The 23,143-nt window shown below is 38.5% G+C and overlaps 2 protein-coding genes across 2 annotated transcripts; both read right to left on the reverse strand.

The window, feature by feature from the left end:
* Positions 1 to 1,070: 1,070 nt before the first annotated feature.
* Positions 1,071 to 1,943, reverse strand: LOC133326711 (putative uncharacterized protein DDB_G0288537). The gene has a single exon (XM_061535329.1). The coding sequence runs from the start codon at positions 1,941 to 1,943 to the stop codon at positions 1,071 to 1,073; it is 873 nt and encodes a 290-aa protein (XP_061391313.1).
* On the reverse strand, positions 1,897 to 19,664 carry LOC133326712 (zinc finger SWIM domain-containing protein 8 homolog). The gene is made up of 10 exons (XM_061535330.1): positions 19,274 to 19,664; positions 17,218 to 17,242; positions 10,908 to 10,915; positions 9,808 to 10,050; positions 9,534 to 9,697; positions 8,916 to 9,226; positions 2,830 to 7,593; positions 2,412 to 2,750; positions 2,190 to 2,339; positions 1,897 to 2,031 (listed from the first exon to the last, which is right to left on the reverse strand). The coding sequence occupies exons 1-10, from the start codon at positions 19,662 to 19,664 to the stop codon at positions 1,965 to 1,967; spliced, it is 6,462 nt and encodes a 2,153-aa protein (XP_061391314.1). The 3' UTR covers positions 1,897 to 1,964.
* Between the last annotated feature and the right edge of the window lie 3,479 nt (positions 19,665 to 23,143).

The raw sequence follows: 23,143 nt of genomic DNA on the forward strand, positions 1-23,143 counted from the left end.
AAATGTATACTCTTCTAATTCCAAACCTCAATCTATCGAACCCAAATCTAAAAAAAAATCGATTGAAAGGTCCTTCTAGATGTTTTAAATAAAAAACCTATAGAAGGTTATCTATCTATCATTGAAAGGACAGCTATAGAAATTTCATTTAAAAAGGTCTTCTACCAAAATATATGAAAAAAATATGACGTCAGCAAACTTGAAAATTCAGAAAACCTCAAATAAAGCGGAGGCAATGCATTGACAATTTTTAACTGTGTATCGCTTTAGAATATACCCAATATATAAATGAAAATGATTACAATTACAAGTGTAAAGATGCCAAGCAATGTTGAAATTAAAAGAAATTCAATATAATCGAAATAATTTTTACAATTCAACGAACATGTAATAAAAACGTTGTTAAAGTTGCTGATGATAATGGCCGAGTTGAGACATAGTGTGATATTGATGATGAAGTTGTTGTTGCTGTTGATGCTGATGTTGATGATGGGGGGCATGATGATGATGATGGTGGTGATAATGATGTTGCTGATAAGTTGGCGGCGGTTGTGGTGGTGGTGGCATTTGACCATGACCATGAGCGGTCACAATAAGATTTACAGCAGGAGGGGGAGGAGGAGGAGCGGCAACATTTTGTGCAACCAGAGGGGGCGGTGCAAATGTTGACGAGGGTGTTGATGTTGCCGATGATGACGTAGAGGCTAGTTGTTGTGTTGATGATGATGGTGGTGGTGGTGGCGGTAGTGGCAATGTTGAAGATGAAGAAGCTGTGCCAGCAGCATTAATAGGGTTATTTGTTGTTGCTGATGTTGTGGAATTTTGCACATGATGATGATGATGATGACTACTATAATTGTTGTGATATTGTTGTTGATTATAAGTTCGTAATTCTATTGCTATGGTATTACCACTACCACTATTGAATACTCCACAACCACCGGAAAGTGGAACTCTTCCTCCTGCATTACTTCCTCCAGCTGTTGCAAAATTCATTGATTGTTGCTGTGATTGTGTTGTGGTGTATGAATGATTGTTGTTGCTGTTGTTGTTAGTTTTTGTTGAAGTTGTTATCGTTGCTGTTGCTGATGCTGTATCTGTTGTTGTTGCTGCTGCTGATGATATGAGGTGGCAATTGTTCTTTGCTGTTCCGATGCATTATATAATAATTGATTTTGCTGTTGCTGGCCCATTAGTGGCGGTGGTGGCTTTTGTTGTGCCTGTGCCGTCTGCTGTTGTTGCAAAAACACGTGTTGCTCATAATAGCCTTGATATTGCTTAGCCTGATGCTGCAACTGTTGTTGTTGCTGCTGCTGTTGTTGAGATTGATAATAACTTTGTATCTGATAATGTTGCTCGAATTGTTGTTGCAACTGCAATTGCATTTGCTGATGATGATATGCATCCGAAAGCATTGTATTACTATCAACAACGCTGGCAACACTAACACCACCTGCAGCTCCCTCTACTAATTGCTGTGGTGGTGGCACTGCCGCTGCTGCAGCACTAGAAGTTGAGGCAACAGCTGAGTCAGATTTTGGACCGCCATTACTGCTACCGCCATAACCCAATGAAAAACTGGTCGACGACGTCAGCGATGAGGCTGCCGATGTTGTTGTCGGTGTCGTTGACAATGTCGAAGAAACCGATGTTGTCGATAGGGGTGAATTTAAATTACGCGCAGCTGCAGTTACCTCACTTGCGACAAGACTATTTTTACTGCTTGATGGGCCATCATATAGGTTAGGTGGTGGTGGTGGAGCACCAGATGTGTTTGGGCCACCAATGCCACTGACCCCTGTAGTATTTATGTTGCTATTGTTTGTTGCTACCGCTACTGCTGCTGTTGATCCCGTTGCTGCTACAGAGGCTTGAACTGTTGTCGCCGCTGCTGCCAGTGTTGCTGTTGTTGCTGATGAAGATTGTGTTGATGGTGTGGTCATACTATGCGAATCAAGTCTTTGTCATTTGGCATTACTTTGAAGGGCAGCATTTATTTGTGTCCACAACTCTTTTTTACATGATTTTGATCTGTTCAAAATATAATTAAAATATTAATAAATTTGTGTTTGTTAAAATATACAACGAGAGGAAATCAATGTCGACAACTAAAGAGACATTGAGAGCATATCCCCATAGTTGCCTACAAAATGTCCTGATTCATAATTTATAAAACAATATCTTCTCACCTCTTTATCGACTGTAACCAATCCTTAAATTGTGCACTACCTTCCGGTGTTATTTGGAAAGCGGCTCGAGCCGCCACAATAATGCTGGCAAAATCTTCATAATCGGCTGGTGTTAAATGATACAATTTTTGATGTATACATTGGATATACCTATCAAAAGAAAGAGTGGAAACAACAATAAATCAATCTACAATTCTACAAACATCCAAAAACTTTACATACATTTGTTGGCATTTTTGTACCAACGGTGTCAGAGCCGATCTTAAATGTTGCATAACCAATTGATGATTATTGCGACCTAAATAGTGAGCCGATTCTATGGCCACATCGTGTAGCACAAATGGACTAACAATCGAATTAACGGCACACACACAGTACTGATGCAAATACTGGGATCCCAGTTTCTTTGAAATTCTCAGCAGCCATTTAACATCTTCGCCATAGGGAGGATTGCGTGCATACTTGGCCTGAGGACGATCGTCATGAACTCGTCGTGCCAATGTTTCCATAGCCAACATGCCAACATTATAGGCAGCCAAGAGATAACGTAATTGGGCGGGACTAATGAAATGCAAAATTAGTTATATTGATGATTAATTTTTTTTCTTGAGAACATAGAGTTATATGGGCTTATACTCACGTAAATTGATGTGGGTGACGTTGTCGGTTCGCCCCTTGTGGCGGTGGAGCCATTTGTTGATGATGTCCTCCTCCATGGCCGGCCATATTATGTGGCGGTGGTTGATGGTGTGGAGCTTGCTGTTGTTGGGGCGGAGGCGGTTGTTGCTGTACAAAAGGATACACAGCTGCTTGCTGTTGATTTGTTCTCATTTGATGCATTGCGGCCATTTGATGGGCCGCTGCTGCTTGTTGAGCTGCAGCTTGGGCCGGATGTTGCCCATTGGGTGGTGGTGCCTGTTGGCCGTAGTACACAGCAGCAGCCGCAGCTTGCATTCCTGGAGGTGGTTGAGCCATTTGGGGTGGTCCATTTGGCGGGACGGAGGGGCCTTGTGGTGGTGCTTGTGGCACAAACGATGACGGCGGTGGTGGTCCACACTGCATAGTTGCTGCTTGATAGGCTGCTTGAGGTGTCATCTGACCAAATGCACCTGCATTTTGTGCCTGATGTACATACGGAGACTGTTGTGGCGGTACTCCTGCATTCGACGGTGGTGCTGTGGGATTGCCAGGTTGTTGTTGGGGCGGTGGTGGATAACCTGGATATGCTTGGGGCGGTGGTCCTGGTGGTGGTCCTTGTGGTACATACATGGGTATTTGATTTGTCGGATAGAGATTGTGATGGTACATTCCCTGACAAAAACCATAGGCATTATAGGGCGCCATACCGACAGGAGGCATTGGTGGCACCTGCTGTTGGAAGTTTGGAGGAGCAGAAGTTACTACAACTGGTCCACCGGGTTGTCCCGGTTGACCACCAGGCGGTACTGGTGGACCACCCTGCAATGGTGGGCCAACCATGGCTTGCTGATTGACAGCCGCTGCAGCAGCTGCCGCTTGCTGTTGCATTTGCATTTCATGATGCTGGTGAGATTCTATGAGTGCAGATAGACTCACGGCTGCAGAATGATCCATATGGTCATCATGTTGATCATGCTCTCCGCCTCCATTGTTGGGTGTATTGCGCATATACAGCTCATACCAATATCGTGCCACCTGGAACAGAACTTCGGGATAAACTCCACCTCCCTTGGCAGCATTCTCCACGGTAATGCAAGCTCTCTCCAACATATAGTCGCTCTGTTCTTTGCATTGAAGAATTGCTCTCTGAATTTCATTCGGATTTAGAGCGGCAGCATGTGGCAATACAGATAAGGCCAATTCGGCTGCTGGGTAATTACTGTCCCAACCTCTGGAAGCGCGATCGGCCATGTTGGCAGCTTCGGGTGGCGTCAAATGACCCTCCCATGTGTCTATTAGGAAACTTATAGCTGGCGCACCAATTTCCATGGCCTGGCCCAAAATCCAAGAAACATGTGAAGAATAGGTACGAGATAACCAATTGGGACTGACACAGTTGTGTAATCCCAGGGCGTATAGGCCTAACTGAAAAGCGCACATATGCAGACCTCTATGCGGACCATGATGATTATGATTGGCCGTGGCCTGGGTAAACAATGACGTTGAACTATTACCTCCCGCTTTAACCAAAACCGTTTTGGCCAATTCGAACATGAAATGGGCACTGGCTTCAGAGGGTTGATTCGGTATTGATGGATATGCTCGTTTGCCTTTGTATCGTGAATCCTTAGCTCTGGTAGTGGTCTGTGTTGGTTGTGTACCCATGGCTGGGACATTGCTTTGTAGCCCCTGGCTATTTTGTTGGGCTGCAGCCATTAATGATGAATTGGCAGGAGATGAAATATTCAATCCCGCCATATTAACATCCAACTCAGCACTTGTAGAGCTGGTAGGACGACTATTGCCTCCAACAGAAGCATAATCCGCATGGTACATGTCCATATTACCACCAATGTTCTGGGCAGAACCACCAGCCATAGCTGCGGCATTATTGCCATGTCTATTGTAGTCACCACCATCTCCATGCCTATTTGCCGAATTGTTGGGTGTTCTTACCGGAGGATTATTGGAGTAGTAGGCTGGCAATAATGGCGTCTTTAGCAAGGTGTGTATTTCACGATCCAATAATTTTTCCATAATTTTGGCAATCTTGTGTGGGTCATCTTTATAGAAGTACAACAAAGTTAAAGCCAATTCGCCTCTCTGTCGGCGTGTACCTTCACACAACAGAGGATGTTCTGCTTCGGAGACATTCGCTTTAAGACCCAATGCTGCCACAGCAGCTTCAAAGCCAAGATTCTCATCAGTTATCGGTCGATAGATACTCATACTGCGAATTCGTTGATCTTTCATTGACACCGAAGGCATTACCAATGCATCGAAAATATATGACGCCAAATTGATGGGCAATAAAGCTTCCCCACGCGATTTCATGGTGCCATTACGCAAACGTTCAGCACGTGCGCGTATCACCTCCAATTCGGGTTCATCGATTGGTATTTTCTTCAAGAGCGTCAATATATCAGCTTCCTGATTGGCCAATTTAACTTCCAACGGTTTGGTGCTTGCCGGTGGACGTGCCATTTCCAAAGCAAAGATACAAATTCGAAATCCAATATGATAATGTTCTGAATTTTCCGAAAGTACAGTACAAAGGAAAGCGCATTTGGTCAAGGTGGCGGAGGCCAACACGGTTAGGTGATGAGAAATGGGATTGATATTTTTGTTCTTCCCTTTCCTTTTGGGAGCTGGTGGCATTTCCATCATTAGATTGGGAGGATTTTCCAGCATTTCTTCAGCCAAACGTACTGCCAGAATACAGGCCTCTCTTCCATGACCATGGGCATGTAGACCCTCAGCACGAGCCAATAGTATGTCCCAAGCATCTTCTGATGGTCTTAGATTTGAGAATATGTGTGGCTTTTCCGACGTTGTATTGGACGAGGTTGAAGGTCCCATATTCGTTGTTGAAAACGATGCCATGGCCTGGGCTGATGTTGAGGGTCCGACATATAATGCCGATGATGATGATGCCGTTGTTGTTGGAGTGGTAGCGTTATTTGTTTTATTGTTTAGAGGAGCAACTTCGTTGACAACTGTTGACGCCGAGGGTGAAAGAGAATTGCCTTGAGCCTTCATTAGAGCGGTCCTGGCTGCCGTTGATGTGCTTGGCACTGGCGTTAAATCCTCAGCCGAGCGGCCTTTGCCAACATCTTGGGTCACAAATTCATCACTTGATGATGAAAATGATTCATCCTTAGATATCCTTCTTATCTCTTGGCTTTTTAAAGGTTTGTCTGTTTCTATAGCACCACCAACACCGCTGCCAGGTGCCTCAGATCCCAGGGCAATCAACAGTGACGATGAGGACGAATTGGATGAGGAGGATGATGATGTTGAAGAGTCCGATGAAGATTGTGATGCAAGTGTGGCAACAATAGCTTTATTTGTGGGTGTTGCGGGCAATGAAAATCCAGACAATTTATTCTCTTCATCGGCCACATCCAAAGCATCGGGAGAGGAATCATTAAATGACTGCTGCGAATCGGATTGAGATATTGTTTTGGATGTTGACGGCTGTTGTTGCTGTGGCATTGGAAACTTATTGGGGTTTATACTACGACCGTTATCATTGTCAGATATGCATAGATTGTTGCTACTGCTGTCGCCACCGAAATCTTCATTTTCACAGAAACCTTCACTACTGGCACTTGACCGATTACCATCTCCGCCACCACCCATGCTCGATAGGGGAATACGTCTTGGTACGCCAGAAGATCCAGCAGCAGCAGCAGCGCACTGTGATGATGTGGAGGGTCTGTTATCGATAGATGATGACATATTATTTCCTCCCCCACCACCACTTCGTTCTGAGGCTTTTCCTAAATTACTGCTGTTTGCATTCGCAGAACTTGTTGAAGCTTCTCCACCAGCCACAACTTTAACACCTCCTGAATTTGCATTTCCAGATGCTGGTGCTTGTTGCTGCTGCGGTAAATCCAAACCTTGGTGTAAACGTGCATGAACACTGTCACTTGAAGAATTGCTGGAATTATTACTCGACGAGATGTAGAAACGTTCACGAAATGGCCTCTCCAGGCGTTGTTTGAATGCACCATGCTGTCCATGATCCGCTGATGAACTTATATAATTATAATGTTTATTATTGGCCATCAATGCCTGGGTGGCATTCAATTGCCCACCATTACTTTCACACTTATTTTCTGTGTGTTTAAAACATGTAAAGGGTGAATAGTAAATCGGATTTGTCTCATGCGTATGGGTGACACCTGCTATTGGATACTCTTCCCAATCTAAGTAGCAAGCCTCTATGGCTGGTTTAAAACCCACAAACATTTCTGCATCTGACCGCATGTTCTGTTGATGTTTATTATTATACGATGACGGCATCATACGACACTTAACTACACGATCCAAAATTTTTAAATGCCAGGCTGTAAATTGGGCATGTAGCATATCGCGTTCATCTGGTGCCAAACCTGGATTCAATGCAGCCAAACGCCAAAGAACAACAATTTCATCGAATAGCGAACTACAAGCGTGTTCGATGGCTTTTGAATTTGAATGTGTACTTGAGTGTTTACCGCCACTGTGACCATGTGAGCCCATCATTAGGGAGAGTTTTGTCTGATACCACCACAGTAGTAACTGATCGCATGCCATACACTGCTCCGTTATAATTTCCAATAGTCGTACAGCATTACGATCACAACGACGATACATTTCACGAACTATTGAGAGAAGATTCCACATACCTTCAGGTTCTCGTCCCCGCAAGGGTCGCAAGAGAGAACTCCATTCTGTGGCAGCTGGTGGGGCGGAATTTGTTAAATAATTTACATCGCTGCAAAGGGGAAATGGAGACAAATGTTAAATGGAATGAAAATTGAAAATATTTTTAAATAATAAAACAAAAACAAGTCAGTAGTTTATAATTTAAGTAAAAAAGGGATAGGAACTTTATATGTGTCAGCTATGCTAGGTAAATTGCTCCCAAGAGAAAACGAAATTCTAAACTACAGGCTGGACATTCAAAATACCTCAAAATTTATAGGAACTTTATATATGGAGCCTATGCTAGGCAAATTACGCCCAAGAGAAAACGACCGAAAATTATGTGAAAATTAGTCTCCCAATGAAAATGGAATGGAATGTGTCGCACACCTCAGGCTGTTCTAAAAGCTATTCTAAGTTTCTAGTTCGTTTTAGGGGGACTAACATTGAATTTAGACCCAGAGAGAGTAGACCAGGACCGGAAAATATTTACACTCAACTTAATGAAGTGTCTGCTTCAATACTAATCCAGAGAATGGGCGAAGAAGATCCTAATTTATAAATTTGAAAAATGTATGGCCATACATCATATGAATTTTGTAATTTATCATTAATTGACACGATGAATTTGAATTACAGATACGAGATAGCCGACGAGCTTGCTCGAGGGGCTCACAATCGTCCAATCTTCCGATTGAGATCTGTGCAACCACCCATTGTCTATTTCATTGGCAAAATCCGCTTGTTCTACGTCGAGGTAGTCGGTAACAGATGGTCGAGAGAACCTGGTTGCAGAACCTCATAAGCTATCTGGCCTGAATTCTCTCGCCGAAGAACTCGCTGTTGGCACATATTAGGAGAGAGATCAAAATCATTGTAGGTATCATAACAGGTCACTGAAGGATTTGATCTCTCACTTCGAAATTGGACTTCCGCTGGAGTTTATGATTATTGTCGTCTATGTGAGGTCGAAGAAGAGCTAGAAGCAATTGAAATTATCCTCTGTAGATGTCAATAATCTGGCATGGCTAAAATAACCATCTCTAGGCTCTCCTTCTCCTACTATTTTCTCCTCCCTCTTCCACTCTCTCTTCTTTTCCCGTTTTCTTTTTAGGTATAACGGATGATCACGAGTGGACGGTACATCCCTAACCTAAAATAACCTTGATTTACAAGGAAAGTAAATAAATTGGATTGAGTTCATGTGACTAAATCAGTAAATGTTTCTAGTTGCATGCGGAAGGTAGAAGAATGTGAAATTTTTGGATTAAATTTAAATCGTATGTAGTCTCAAATAGTAAATTTTTAATATATAGCTCCTAATAGCAGTTTTTAAATGTGTCTTTGTGTATTATTTATTTAGTGTTGTTCTTCACGTCTGTAATTACTTACCTATAAACCATTGGAGCTGGCATAACAAATTTTATGAGAATACGTTTGATATTTTCATGTAATGTCTTCTCATCCAAATACCAATTTGTTTGATCATTTATTGATGCACCTGCTGTTGGATCGGGAGCTCCACATACTGTATTTATTGCCGTTGGTTGTTCACTCAGCAGTTCATCCAACAGACGTTGAGCTGTGGGCAGTATTTGTTGGGGCAATTCACTTATTAAATATTGGGCGAATTTTTGCAATTGATCCCGCTGTAAACGGGTCAATGATTCCGAGACAGGAGCTCTTAAACACACCTCCAAAGCCTTGAATAATTAATAAAAAACAAAAGGAAAAGAATGCAAAGAAAACATGTTAAGGAGTATAAGCAAAAAATATGAAAATTGCCATAATTAGGAATTCGGTTAAATTACAAACTAGCCATACCGCCGCCAACGCTATGGAACAATGGCAACGACAAACAATGACAATACAGGAACAAAAACTACAACAAAATACAATATTCCATGCATGCTATTTTCTTGTGGCATATTGTCATGGTTGTGGTGGTATTGCTCATTTGTGGCAAACATAACCGCCACCTCACCACCTCATCTTCCATGCATTACTTACACAATGTATTCGATGTAAACAAACGGCCACAACGTGAGAACACCAATATGCACTTGAATTGCATGTGCAATTACATGACGATATACGTCTTCGATCGAAGGTAACGGCCACATTAAAATTCTGGCTAGGTGTTTGACATACTACCGTTGCGGAAAGGTGGAAACCTGCAAAGAATTATAATTATAATGATAAGTGGTTTTGTCTTGTTGCTTGTTTATATGGGTGTGTGTGTGAAAGGATGTGCGTGTGAGTGCGTATATTTTTGTGTACTTACCAATTTGTAAGGGATCTTTGACTGCACCAGTTTTAAATAACTGGTCACCACGATTAAATTCATCAGATGAACTATTTGCTAAACACGAATATAAACGAATATCTTCTTCATTATCGGGAAAACTCCAGAATGCAATACGTAATTGCAATTGTTCTGGTACAGGTGGATAGACATGTTCCACCAGTTCGAAGGGTATATAGGAGGCAACACATTTTGCTGCCAATTCTGTAAGTGTTGGAACTTCTGAAAATAGATGCAAAAAATAAGAGGAAATTTTAATGTTGTTATTTGAAAATAAAATTGCATAATTTCGAAATGGTGGATTTCAAACCCTCACAAAGAAACCCATTGATACAGAGGACAAAAAAACCCCATAATAGTATAGAATAGTAAGATACCTCTTGATTGAAAGAATTTCAAAATCTCGTTCACGTGGATTAAAATAAGCTCAAGCATTTTTATAGTGTATCCAAATCATTCAGACCACAGCACAAACTCTATGTGAAAAAAAATAATCCACAAACTGTTTCATTATCAAATTTCAGAAACAGGGATCGTGACAGAGAAACATGAAGTAGTGGGGACCAAACCTCTCTCAGGCATAGTGGTTGCGAATATGATGCGATCTTTAGATGACAACAACCAGCGGAGAAATGGCATCGAAATGCCATCATGAAGGATTTTCATGATCTGGAGAGAGAGAGAGGTCAAACGGTACAAAAAGGAGGCCTATCAAGCAGGATTGAGTCGTATTCACACGGATGCAGTTGAGGGAGACATTTGATAACATCGTGTGAATACAATCCTCGACGATCGTCGGGCACAACTGAAATCAGGATGGTATAGCCGTCTCAATTCTTATGGACCATTACCACATGTCGGACAATAATACCTGTCCGGCATGTGGTAAGGGTCCACATGACACGCTACACCTTTTTAACTGCCCAGCCAAACACACTCATCTAACACCATTTTCACATTCGACACAACCGATTAATTTTATAGTCAAAACCTTCTATTTGTTGAGATCAAATTATATAAAGAGATCAGGATCAATAATTGTGGAAGTAAAGAGTCTGCTGAATCCTAAGTATTTGGACGATAATGTGTCATGATCATAAACTTGCAGCAACGATCCCAAGTCTATGGAAAGAAGGAAATGTGACTTTTATTTCCAAGACCCGACAGTTTTTATTTAAATAAAATCTACAAAGCACGGAATATATGTCAAATTCCTTGATGCAGCATTTTACAATGTAGAGTAAAGGTCCCACTTCCGTCTAAGTGAAGATAATGAGGAAGTGGGGGCGATTGAAATTCTACTTTGCATATAATGTAGATACTGGAACGTTCATTCAAATTTTACTCAAAATCATCTGTAGGGAAGCAACCACTGCTAATTTTAATCTACTTAGCGATTCATTATGCAATCACAGTACTATATTCCAATATTTTTGAGAATGACTTGCTCCACATTCTGGACATAACCGAGTCTATAATGGTATTAACCTTCTGGCATAAAAATTTTAACCTTAAATAACAGCTTGTGTCTGTAACAATCAAGTGTCATTAACATTATTCTATTAACCTATCACAGAGAGAGAATATTCTACCTCCAAATAGAAAAGAAAACAACAACAATGAAACGTATTGTAAAACTCATACTCACAATTATTATCTACAGACAATGACTCCTTTTGCCTTCACAAACAATAAACAGCAGTGTTATTATTACAATATTTATCATTATCATCACCATCAGCCACAACAAAATCATTATCCAAACCGTCAGAAGGTGAATATAGCCAAATATAAATTATAATAACCTAAACATGGCAAAACAAAATAAACAAACAAACATACACATACACAATGAAGCGGCGATGATGAAGAAATAAAGAAGAACGAAAAATACAAGTCAAAGGATAAATAATGTTTCTTTGTTCCAAAATAAACGACAACAAAGGGCCATTGGTTGGTTGGTGGCTTCGGGGGGCAAATAGCGTCAAATACAATAACACAACATTTCAATGACATTGGTGAAGCTATTGCCCTCATATTGAACTTTTCTTGTAAAAGAGGCAAAATGAGGTATAACTGCAAAATGTTGACAAAATTTATTGTGCAACAAAAATTTCGATTTCACGCCACAAAATAATGCCCTCCAATCATTTTCATAAGTGGGCTGGGATTGCTCTTGGACAAAAAAAAAATATGGAGATTTTAGGGGGACAGAAACCTTTAAGATTTTTACCCGATTCCGATGCGAATTTATTTCTAGGAGCGACGACATATTCCTTCTCTACATTTGGTTCGGTACATGGTTGTGATGGTTAAGCTCTCGGATCAGATTCGATCAATGTCTTCTAGCAATGCAAATCTATTTTGGCAGATGACTTGATTTTATCCTGATGGCATTTCCGATGATTGACATATTCTTGGTCGTTTGGATTAAAAACAGTGTCCTTAGCTTTTGAATTGGTGTTGATATTCCTAGACTTGGGAAGACTTTTGGGATATTACAAAATGTTCAAATGGTTTATCTGGTTTATTTCCTTTCGTATATCCCCTGTTTTGTCAGGAGGTACATTTTCAGATAAAGCCAAATTGGAACATGGTGTGTGACTCTTGTCTATATGCTGGGTATGGTAGTAATTCCCGCACTATCCTGATCTAAGATTAATCGTGTTTCTTCACAGAATGTTCATGGCCTTTAAGGTATTGTTCTACTGTCTGAGCGACTGTATTTGTATCAATGTTATTTCAAGCTGTCTGATAGGCCTGTGTTTATCTAGAGCTTCGAGCTGGTAACTTTGCACCACTCTCTCTCTCTCTCTAGATCATGATCATTCCTTCTAACGCGTCTGTGAGAATGGAGAGGGGAAAGCCTATCACGCATGTGTTTGAATGTGTTTATAAAGGGTTTATATATTATACCCCTCATGAAGTTGTCATCACTTCAATCTGCAACTGAATTGAAAGCAATATTGTTAACGAAATCTATGGTGAATATCCCAAAATTACCTCAAGATATTGTGTGTAGCGGTCGACAGCTTTTTCATATTGACTGCACAAGACACTTCTATATTCGATCAGATAACAAGTAAAAAAGTGTCAGACAATAGGTTGTGAAAAACTTGGTTCAAATCGGACATTCAATTCGGCTGACATTGGATTTATATCGCCTTAAATTGGATATATAAATATTGAAATTTTCGATCAATTGAGGGGGAGGTACCAGAAGGAGTGGACCAATGGGTCCAATTTTCATTCTTGATCCAGGCTTGGTAAAGATAATAGGCTGTGCAAAGTTTGGTTTAAATCGGACATTCCATTTGCCTGTTATTGGATTTATAAATATTGAAAATTTAGAACCTCTGTAGGGGAGGTACCAGAAGGAGTGAACCAATGGGTCCCATCTTCCTACTTTATATAGACTTGGTAAAGACAATAGGTTGTACAATGTTTCGTTAAAATCGGATAGTCCGTTTTTTGGGGGAGGTACCAGAAGGAGTGGGCCGATATTCCCCATCTTCGAACTTAAACTAAGTTTGGAAGAAATATTAGGATGTGCAAAGTTTGGATGAAATCGATTATTCCCTTAGAGAGTTATCGTGCGCAACAGCCAGCCAGACAGACGGACAACGCACGGACAGACATGGCAAAATCGACTCCAAATTTTCTGAAACGGATTTGGTCCAAAGAAACATGGGATCTAAAAACAATATTTCAATGAGGCACATCTTCACCGTATCAAAGTGTATATACTCTCATTAGCCATAAGGCTGAGGGTATAAAAAGTAGGAACGATGTTCAAGTCGCGATAGAACTTTTGGAGCTGTCAAAGAAAGCTGTTATAAAGAAATAGGAAGGCCAGTGATAAGCTGTACGGATCCAGTGTGGTTTGCGAATGATCGTGGTAAACTGTAGATAGACTTTCAGACCTGCGATAATGCTGTGTGTGGAACTGCATCAGGCAGACAAAAAACATACCGTCTATTGGCATAACAAATGCAGCCATAGCCTTTTGTGGAGACATCGTCCACCCAGGTACGCCCGGAGAGATCTTCTTAATCTAGAGGCATATCATCCATAGCAGCAGAGGAGAAGCAGCTGCCTACACAAATACGACTTGTCTTAGCAAAACAATGTTCAGGACGGTGCAACCGCTTCATGTTTTCATGTAAACATGTTGTGCTAATTTTATTTAAATATATAGGGAATTTCTACCGCAATGGTCATTGTTTTTAAAAGTGAACTTGATCGTATTTCCTATGTTATTATGTCTCAATAACTATTTTCCAATACATATTTGACCCTATGCTAATTTCATAAAGTTCATGAAGAAGTTTAAATTACTATTGGTTTCATTTCATATTTCTTTAAAATAATAACAACAGCAATGACATTGTTGTACGACATAAAGAAATATATCAGTTAACAGGGAATCATAGCACGCACCTTCTGTATTCTTCTGTATGTTCCAATATCAAGTTGTAAGACCCAATGAGAAGAGCAATTGTCATGCCAGAGTAGGCAACATACATACAGTCAAAAACAACAATAACAACCAAAACACTCAGACTGTTCACCTCGAATACGATTAAAGTAATGGGAGAAGATGAAAATCGTGAAGATGATGCTGCAGTGCAGACACACAAACACACAACACAAGTTGACAATACAATGTTTACAACGTTCCTCAAAATGTAGGAACACAACTCGGGATTTTTTTTTTTGAGAGGTAGGGGTGGAGAGGTAGTTTGAAGTCTAAAGTAAATTTCGCGTTTAATATCGCTCGTGGTTGTAGCTGATGTTAATTTCATTAAAAAGATATCAAAACGAAGCAACTCACATACACACACTCCAACAGATTCAAGCAAAAATTGAATCCTTGAAGGGGTTCCTTGACACCGAAACGAAAATGAACACTGGATAGGCAAAGCAAAATAAAAACTCATCACTGAACGAACGGTAAAGGACTTTACGATATATTGGTAAGGCTTTGGTTTCTTATCTTTTTTCCCCATTGTGTTCCTTTTACGTTAATAATTTACTTTTGATATGCAAAGTATTTTGGGGGACAGTGTAAATAGGGGAAAAATTAAATGATTTTTGGGGAAAACCTCACAGGCATCGCGTGGAAAACAAAGCCAGACTCAAACTTGATATAGGAATAACATATAGAAATTCAAAAACGACAAAGTGGCATCAATTTTTTTCAAAAGCAATAGCTGATATTTAAAAACCAAAAAAATAAGTGCCCCACGGATCAGCTCTTCTAAATTGGACCTGCTGATGTCGATGTACTTAATTAATTCATATTGCCGATAAAAAAGAAACTGTATATAATCGCCTGGTACTGCAGGATTTCAATACCCATCATCTGGACGGCACCTCATTGTTTTCGTCAACAAACCTTAAGGGTTTAGTTGCACAATTTACATAAAATAGAAGACGAAAATATATATTGGAGCTATATTTAAATATGAACCGATTTTCACGAAACTTAACACACATCATTCTAGATTTAATTCAGTACGCTTTGCTAAATTTCGTCCAACTCGAAAGATATACAGAGAGGTTGGGACACCATTTACATTAAATCGGAAGAAATTTATACGGGAGCTTTATATATATCTTAACCGATTTTCACGAAACTTAACACACATCATTGTAGACATTGTACTCTATGCCACATTTCTTTTCAAAAGATATATATGTACTTTGGTGCACCATTTACATTACATCGAAAATACATATATGGAGCTATATCTAAAGTTGAACCGATTTTCACGATACTTAACACACATCATTCTAGTCGCAATTCAGTACGCTATGTCAAATTTCGTGCAAATCGAAAGATATAAGGGATCATGTTACGCCATTTACATAAAATGGGACCAAATTTCAGCGAAGTCGGGAGAAAAACACGCTAAAGATCCATAAAATACCTAAAATTATAGGGTACCGTTATGTGGGGGATACTAGAAAAAGTGGACCTATATTTATAATTTTTAGTGGAGAAATTTGGTACCCAATAAGAACCCAATGTACCAAATTACAGCGAATTCAGTTGAAAAATGTACTCATGTGCACCTAAATACCGAAAATTGGGGGTACCCTTATATGGGAGCTATGACTAAACATGGACCGATATAGCCCATCTTGGAACTTTGGAATCCGACCCCAAGACAAAATTGTATGTCATTTCCTCATATTTCAGTTACTCGTGCTAACGAGCAATAATGATCGATATTGGCAGATTGAAAGCCTTCGACCACTTTAAACATTTTAAGCTGTTCGAGGGTATAGAGATAACTAAGGTACGACCGGACTTGAAGTATTGGTCGATCAGAACTTATGCGAATAATTGTACGATCATTACCGAATGTTATCGGTACAGAATCTGCTTAACAGTTATCATCAGAGACACCTCTGCATGATCTAGAGCGAGAGGTTCAGCGGATGGAGTGGCCCAGGAAGTAGAACAGTACAGTATTAATGGCATAATTGGAAATCATCTACCATTCATAGCAGCAGAGAAGAAACATTTTTCAAAACAAACACGAAGTCCTCTTCCTTTGGAGCTATCGTCGGAAACATTGCTTTGTAGGGGGGTAACCGAGGATAACACCTCTTGCATAGACTTATGGACAGACAGACTTACAGACTTTTCCCACCAGGTATGATCTTCGAGGGATCTTCGTGAGTTCCAAAGGTTGGTCAAGTAGGTCTGAATGGCGTACATAGAAATGCAGCCGATACTAGTTGCATCCTTAAAGAATATCGATGCAGTACAGTCAGAATAAAGAAATACATTACATTTCCCTGCTTGTATTCAATGCAAAAGCACGCCTTTCCTAGTTTTCCAGGACGCATATCTCTGTATTGCAGACGAAGCTAATGTCGACTGGAGGCAAACATGCTGAAAAATTGTTTTTAACCTTGTCTTATCATTGAAACCTTCAGAAACGAAAAATACATAATTGAGCATAAATGCTTATGTTAGTATTATGTTGTGGCACATAATATACGAATGCTGAAACATATCAACATACAAATATATATATATATATTATGTACAAAATTGTTACTTTAAATTCCCCTCTCATCTTGCAGTTATGTTGATTTGCGATTGCATCGTAAATTATGCATTAAATCTCAAATCAATGTCAATTTACGAATTCATCTTTCGGATCAAGCTGGCTGGTTTGCTGTCTGTCGAACTGGCTGACTGACTGCAGGCTAAATCTGAAAATACATATTGCAATGAAATATTTTAAAGGAAGGCATACAAAATAATCACCAGTCAAACCAAACTATAAGAGTCGGAGGGGGCATTCAAGTAAGGTATATGAAGAAGTATTTTGTTACAATAATGTCTGTTTGTCTGACTTTCTGTCGAATTTGCCGCATGTCTGTGTGTCTGATGCTACATGAACACAAACATGTTTATGTGCCACCATAGGGAGGAACAATGATTTGAACAGGACATCATTTAAGTTACAGGCGACAGACATTTGGTACGTTGTTTTCAACGGGGCAAACACAGAACAATGGTTTAAACATTAACTGCAGAGTTCAGATGCGTTTTGTTTTTTTTTTTTTCAAAAGCGCGAATAAATGTATGTGCACTGTCTGCTTGCATCAAAAAAAAATCAACAACACTCGCAGCTATACAACAAAACGCTTCATGTTCTGGCAACAATGTTTTTCCCCCAAATGTTGTATTTCGTATTTTAAAATGTTGCTTTCTGTTATGTATGTATGTTTTCGTTTCTTCACGTTCTATTGGCACTGACACGAGATGAATTCAATGTTTCTTTTTCTTCAAGCCCTTTTGCTTTTGCTGCTTGCTTCCCTGTCAATTACCACAGAAATTATTGTTGCTTTTGTTTTTATTTATTCGTGATTTTTAAACGTTAAATGTTTATTGCAGGGCAGCAAAAACAAAAAGAGAATGCAACGATTCTAAATATAAATCGGCAAATAAATATGGATGATGCCAATCAATGAATGGACGGACGAGTGGATGGAAAGGAGCCTGTTATTGCAATGGTTTTTGGTTTTTGCTATGGGCAAATCAATCAAAGCTGGATTTAATCATCAACGATTTTTACTCTGCGATTGGAATACCATTGCCAGTGATTGGGAAAAATAAGACACTCAAATAAATATTTATTGTTTTATTATCTTTTCACACAATTTATTGGCGAAAACAGGCATAGTGAGAATTAGAGAATAAAATTTAGGGAAAGAAATGATTTAACTTGAATCTCCATAAAAAATCACTCACTGATATCAAGTCATGCGTGTAGCAGAATTGAATTAAAAGAAAGACACGACCAATCATCAGTTGAGTTTTGTAATGCCCCCGGAAAGTTGAGAACCTTGTATTTTGTGTGCCTTTTATCATTTCCATTCAAACATATAGGTATCAATTTGAACAAAGTGCTGATTAAAAAAATTATTTTATATTTTTGATACTTCCTTAGAGTTGAGGCTTCCAAAATTCAATTATATAGAACAAATATAATTAACATATGCCAAAATCGATTGTGAACCAGAATTACCTTTGAGATACTTCTATAAAACAATTCAATTCAAAGTCAAATCTCTGTAAAGGAGAGATGGGGCAGAGGAACGTTCAAAATATCGTTTTGAGTTGGTATCGGAGACAATTAAAACATCTAGTAATAGTACTGTGGACTCTCTAATAGGATTCGGAACTGTAATTTAACACAAATGAACGAAATGTTCAATAGGAACATTGGATTTATGACGAAAAATCTTGTCCAAAAACTCAAAGGTTACATATTGTGATGTGGAGGAAGGATTGCTGGTATTCTAGACTTTCGAATAGAAGGAACATATTTGTGATCTTAAATGTCTTATAGCAGTGACATATTACATGGTTTTTATGAGATCCAATTTCTCTTTTATATCTCATCTATGGGAGGAACGCCAAACATGAGTGGCTTCTTTCATTTGTCTCCTTTCAGGGGGAAGATAATATTTATATATTGGTCGAATATTGAATATTGTCAGGTTTCAAATACACATGCAATCTATTTCCAATTGCGCGGGGAACCTGCAAAGCCATCTGGCCTGTGCGCTACCTACTGATGAAACTACTAGGACATACGTTTCCAGAGGGGTCTACGATACGAAACGAACCGAGTCTTTCTCGGCCAACGTCTGTCACCTCAGCCCATTGTGTAAAAGCAATAGGGATGTTACAACGACAACTAGAACATATGGCAGATAATCTTTTGTTTAAAATTAAATATTTTTCCCCTTACAAAACAATCTGGAAATGGTCAATCGACGTTTTATTAACCATAAAATTAAGTCAATCATGCAAGATTCTAATGTATAGATCTTCGAACTAATTTTTTCCCTAAAAAAAAGTGAATTACACAGAAACCATCATTATGTTATAATCAGCTAATTTATTGCTTACCTGTTCCTTTGCCACAATTTCCATTTGCTGTGGCATCAATGCCAATATTTCCTGTTGCGGTTGTAGAACCATTGCCTATGCCAAAATTTGATGGTTTCTTCCAACCTCTCCAATTATTATACAATGATTCGGGTTCTGAACTCCAACTGCATAGAGAATCTTCTTCGAAACGATCGGAATCATCAAAACTATAACGTTCTAAATCCTCTTGGACCCAATCAACGGCAGCTGCACCACCACCACCACCTGCTCCGCCTGCTGCTGCAGCATTGGCACCTTCAGGTGCTTGTATCGGTATGGGTGGATTTCGACTTCGATTCTGTACATGATCTGAACCACCAGCATTATTGTTATTATTATTGGCAGCCTGATTGTTATTACGATTAACCATGATGATGCTGTAGGTATTTGTATTATAGAATAGTTAAGGGTGGTGATGGTAAAGTTGACGAACAAATATTATATTATATATTTACAAGAAGTTGTTTATGTTTAAAGTATGTTAAAATTCTAATTTCATTAAAACTAGTTTCTTAGCTGCTTTTTGAAATTGTTTAAAGTTTTGTTTTCTTTGCACTCCCGACAACGCGACTGGGTTTGTATTTTTTGCCAATAGTTTATTTCGTGTACGTGTGTGGGTGAATTTAACAAAAGTGTCGATTTGCTGGTTTAATTTTTTTATGGATTATTAATGCAGATGAGTTGGTTTCAAGCCGTCGTAAAATTATAAAGTAGTGACTTTGCTTTTTTTCTTTGCTTTGCCGTTTTTTGACACAATGGAAACAAATAAAATGGGGGAATGAATGTTTTCTTGTATATTTCTTTTTTTCTTTTCTGTTTCTTCTTCTTTTCGTAGTTCTTCTCCACCACACAACACTACCAGCCAAGTCCTTTTACGATTTTCGTCTTTTGTTTCACTTTATTACCCCCCACAGATGTTTTGTTGTTTGATGCTGCTTCTGCCAAACGATGATGCTGCTTCTTCGACTGCCGATGCTTGTTTATTTTTGCCTTTTCCCTATAGAAACTGAATAACGGACGAACATACAACTGCGCGGCGGCAAGGGCTTTTGGCAGGCAGTAATAAAAAGGTCAATTTGTTGTTGTTGTTTGCTGCTGATACTCAAAAGTAAATGTATTCAAATTCTCTTTGTTATTACAAGACGAGTAGGGTTCACATCGGCCAATATGAGGCTTATGACAAATTATGACGTTCTCTTTTGCATTTTCCTTCATATATTTTTTGGAATTATACACGGACAATATATTTTGGATGATTACTACAGAACCACTCCATTAGAGTTCTAAACACATTTAAACAGGGAGTGCGCGCTCACATCAAACCAGTCTGATGGCTGTGTAATGACAACTTACATTTATTTACAAGTACATTCACTTTCACTCATTGTCAACGCTCTCCTCTCTTTCTCACACTGTCACTGTTCTTGGTGTATCTCTCTGTTCCTTTTTATTCTCAATTACATTGAATTTATGTATTTTGTCTTGTACATTTTTTTGTCAACAATATCAAAAAATAGAATGATAATTCCAAATAAATGCACGACAATGTACTTTCAAGAAGACACACTAACAAAATGGAAATACAACACACTCAGCAGAATACACCAAAAGAATCTTGTTTTTGTGTTAAGGTTGGTCGGTGTTTGCGTTTTGTTGTTGCCGCTGCTCTGTTACTGCTACACTGTAGACGCTGGCGTCGATCGTTGGTCTCTGTGGACGCAGTCGATGCTATTTGTTATTGTTAGTGCATTGACTTCTTAAAGGTGGTTTTCAAACAACAAACACACACCATCACTCACACACTGACCATTTGTACACAGTAATGAAGTAATGCAACGCACAATCAACTCGCGACAGAGAATGGCAAAGTGACAAAACTCCAGCTTCACTCTTGTCTATATTGTTTCTTTTGTTTTTTTTTATGTATTTGAGTATTCGTTGTTTTTGGGGGAATCGTACGAACGCGCACACACAATCGCTCTCATACACAAACACAAAACAAAAACAGCTGCTATAACACTTGGCCCCAACACCTGAATTTGCTTATGCCGTTGTTGCCGTAGTTAATTCGCTTTGTTTGATTTTCTTGTAACAAATTCGCCTTAACATGTCGCAAAATTGCTGGTGTTTTCCTTTTTCGATTCTCACCCCCACCCAAACATCATTATTGTTTTCTAAATTCTTTTCACTTTTTATTTCTCACCAAAATATTTTTCACTTCTCTCTTTCTGCTTTCTTCTTATTGTTTTTCAATTGTTTTTGCTGTGGTTGTTTCTCTGCCACTTCTTCTTATTTTTCGTTTACCTTAATATTACATTACCAAATTTTTTTAACTTGAAATTAATATTGTTGAAAATGGAATTGAATTGTTGATGGAAATTGTTTTTACAAATTCTCACTTGCTATTTTCCCAGATATAGTTACACACTCTCACATATTTTGCAATTTTCTTTTCATTTGCTTGGTCGACTTTGAAAAGAAGAAAAAAATATTTTTTTTGTTGGACGACCTTAGAGATGTTACATTTTTTCACTTGATATTTTCGTGTTATATTCACATGTTGTTTGTTGTTATTTTATGGGTTTCCACTAAAAACTATTATCCTTTTGTTGTTTGTATGGATTTCAATTGATAATTGTGAGGACTACAGTAAAAATTTAAAATTTTCCGTCGCGTCGTTGGGAGCTATCCTTATAAAAACTTTGTTCAATTATCAGCGAATAGAGTTGTGTCGTTCGGAAAAGAATTTGTTCAATGGAACAACTCCGTGAAATGAACGATGGGAACGATTTCCAGTTCATTCGTCTATCGAATTACTTTAGTTCACCTAGTTCACTTCGCTCAATGAATGGAATCTATGTTGATTTGAATGCATTAATATGTGTGCTTTCAATAATTCGTTTTGTTTCTAAAATATTAAATTTAAATAAATCTATAATGATATCTTCTTTTATAAATATTTAATCAAATCATGACATGACAATAATAAAAAGTAGGCTATAACAAAATGTTCCAAAATGTGCAAAAATATTTGTTTCATCTTGCTGCTTGTTATGCCAATACCATATAATATATTCAGATGTTTCAATATGTATGTATTGACAATGTTCGGAAGAAAAATATATCTGATTTGTGTAATGAATCAATTTTTTAAATATATTCCCAACTCGATAATATGCGTTTTTAACCTAAACCAAAAACGGCTTTTACATCAGAACTTTTTACTTGGTTAACCTACTTTATAAGGATTTATTAGGCATGCATTCAAAGGAATTGTCAAATTAAACCCACTGGGTTAACGAAATCCAATACTATAACAGGCAAATCTGTTCCCAAACTGTCAAACATTTTTGTATATAATTGTTTTCAACGACGAGGTTGATTTGTGCTCAATGGTAAAGGAGCTGAGTTTACCTCGATTTACCAGACAATATTAAATTCAATCAATTTCTCGATTTGGCCGAAATTTTATGCTAAAACGGTGTATACATTAGAACTTTAACCTACTTTATGAGGATTTATTTGGCATATATGCAAATGAATTGACAATTGAAACTCACTGGGTAACGAAATCCCTTTAAATGTAAACGTACTGTAAATCAAGATAATTACAAATACAAACCTGCTTTTGCACCAAAAAATTAATCACATCTCCTGAAATATTTCTTTAAAATACATTTACATTCAAAAAAGTTGAGCAACAAATATATATATGAAAAATATAATGATTGTTAAAGTGAATTTACATATAACATTTAATCTGGATTAAAGGCTGAAGCAGAGTTTATTTTCTTAATCAGTTGACAAATCAACTTTATATTATTCAAATACTAGTCTAAACAGCTAGGA

The sequence above is a fragment of the Musca vetustissima genome, unplaced genomic scaffold, assembly GCF_032173495.1.
Source record: "Musca vetustissima isolate MV318-11 ecotype Yass unplaced genomic scaffold, APGP_CSIRO_Mvet_v1 utg24930, whole genome shotgun sequence".
NCBI lineage: Eukaryota > Metazoa > Arthropoda > Insecta > Diptera > Muscidae > Musca > Musca vetustissima.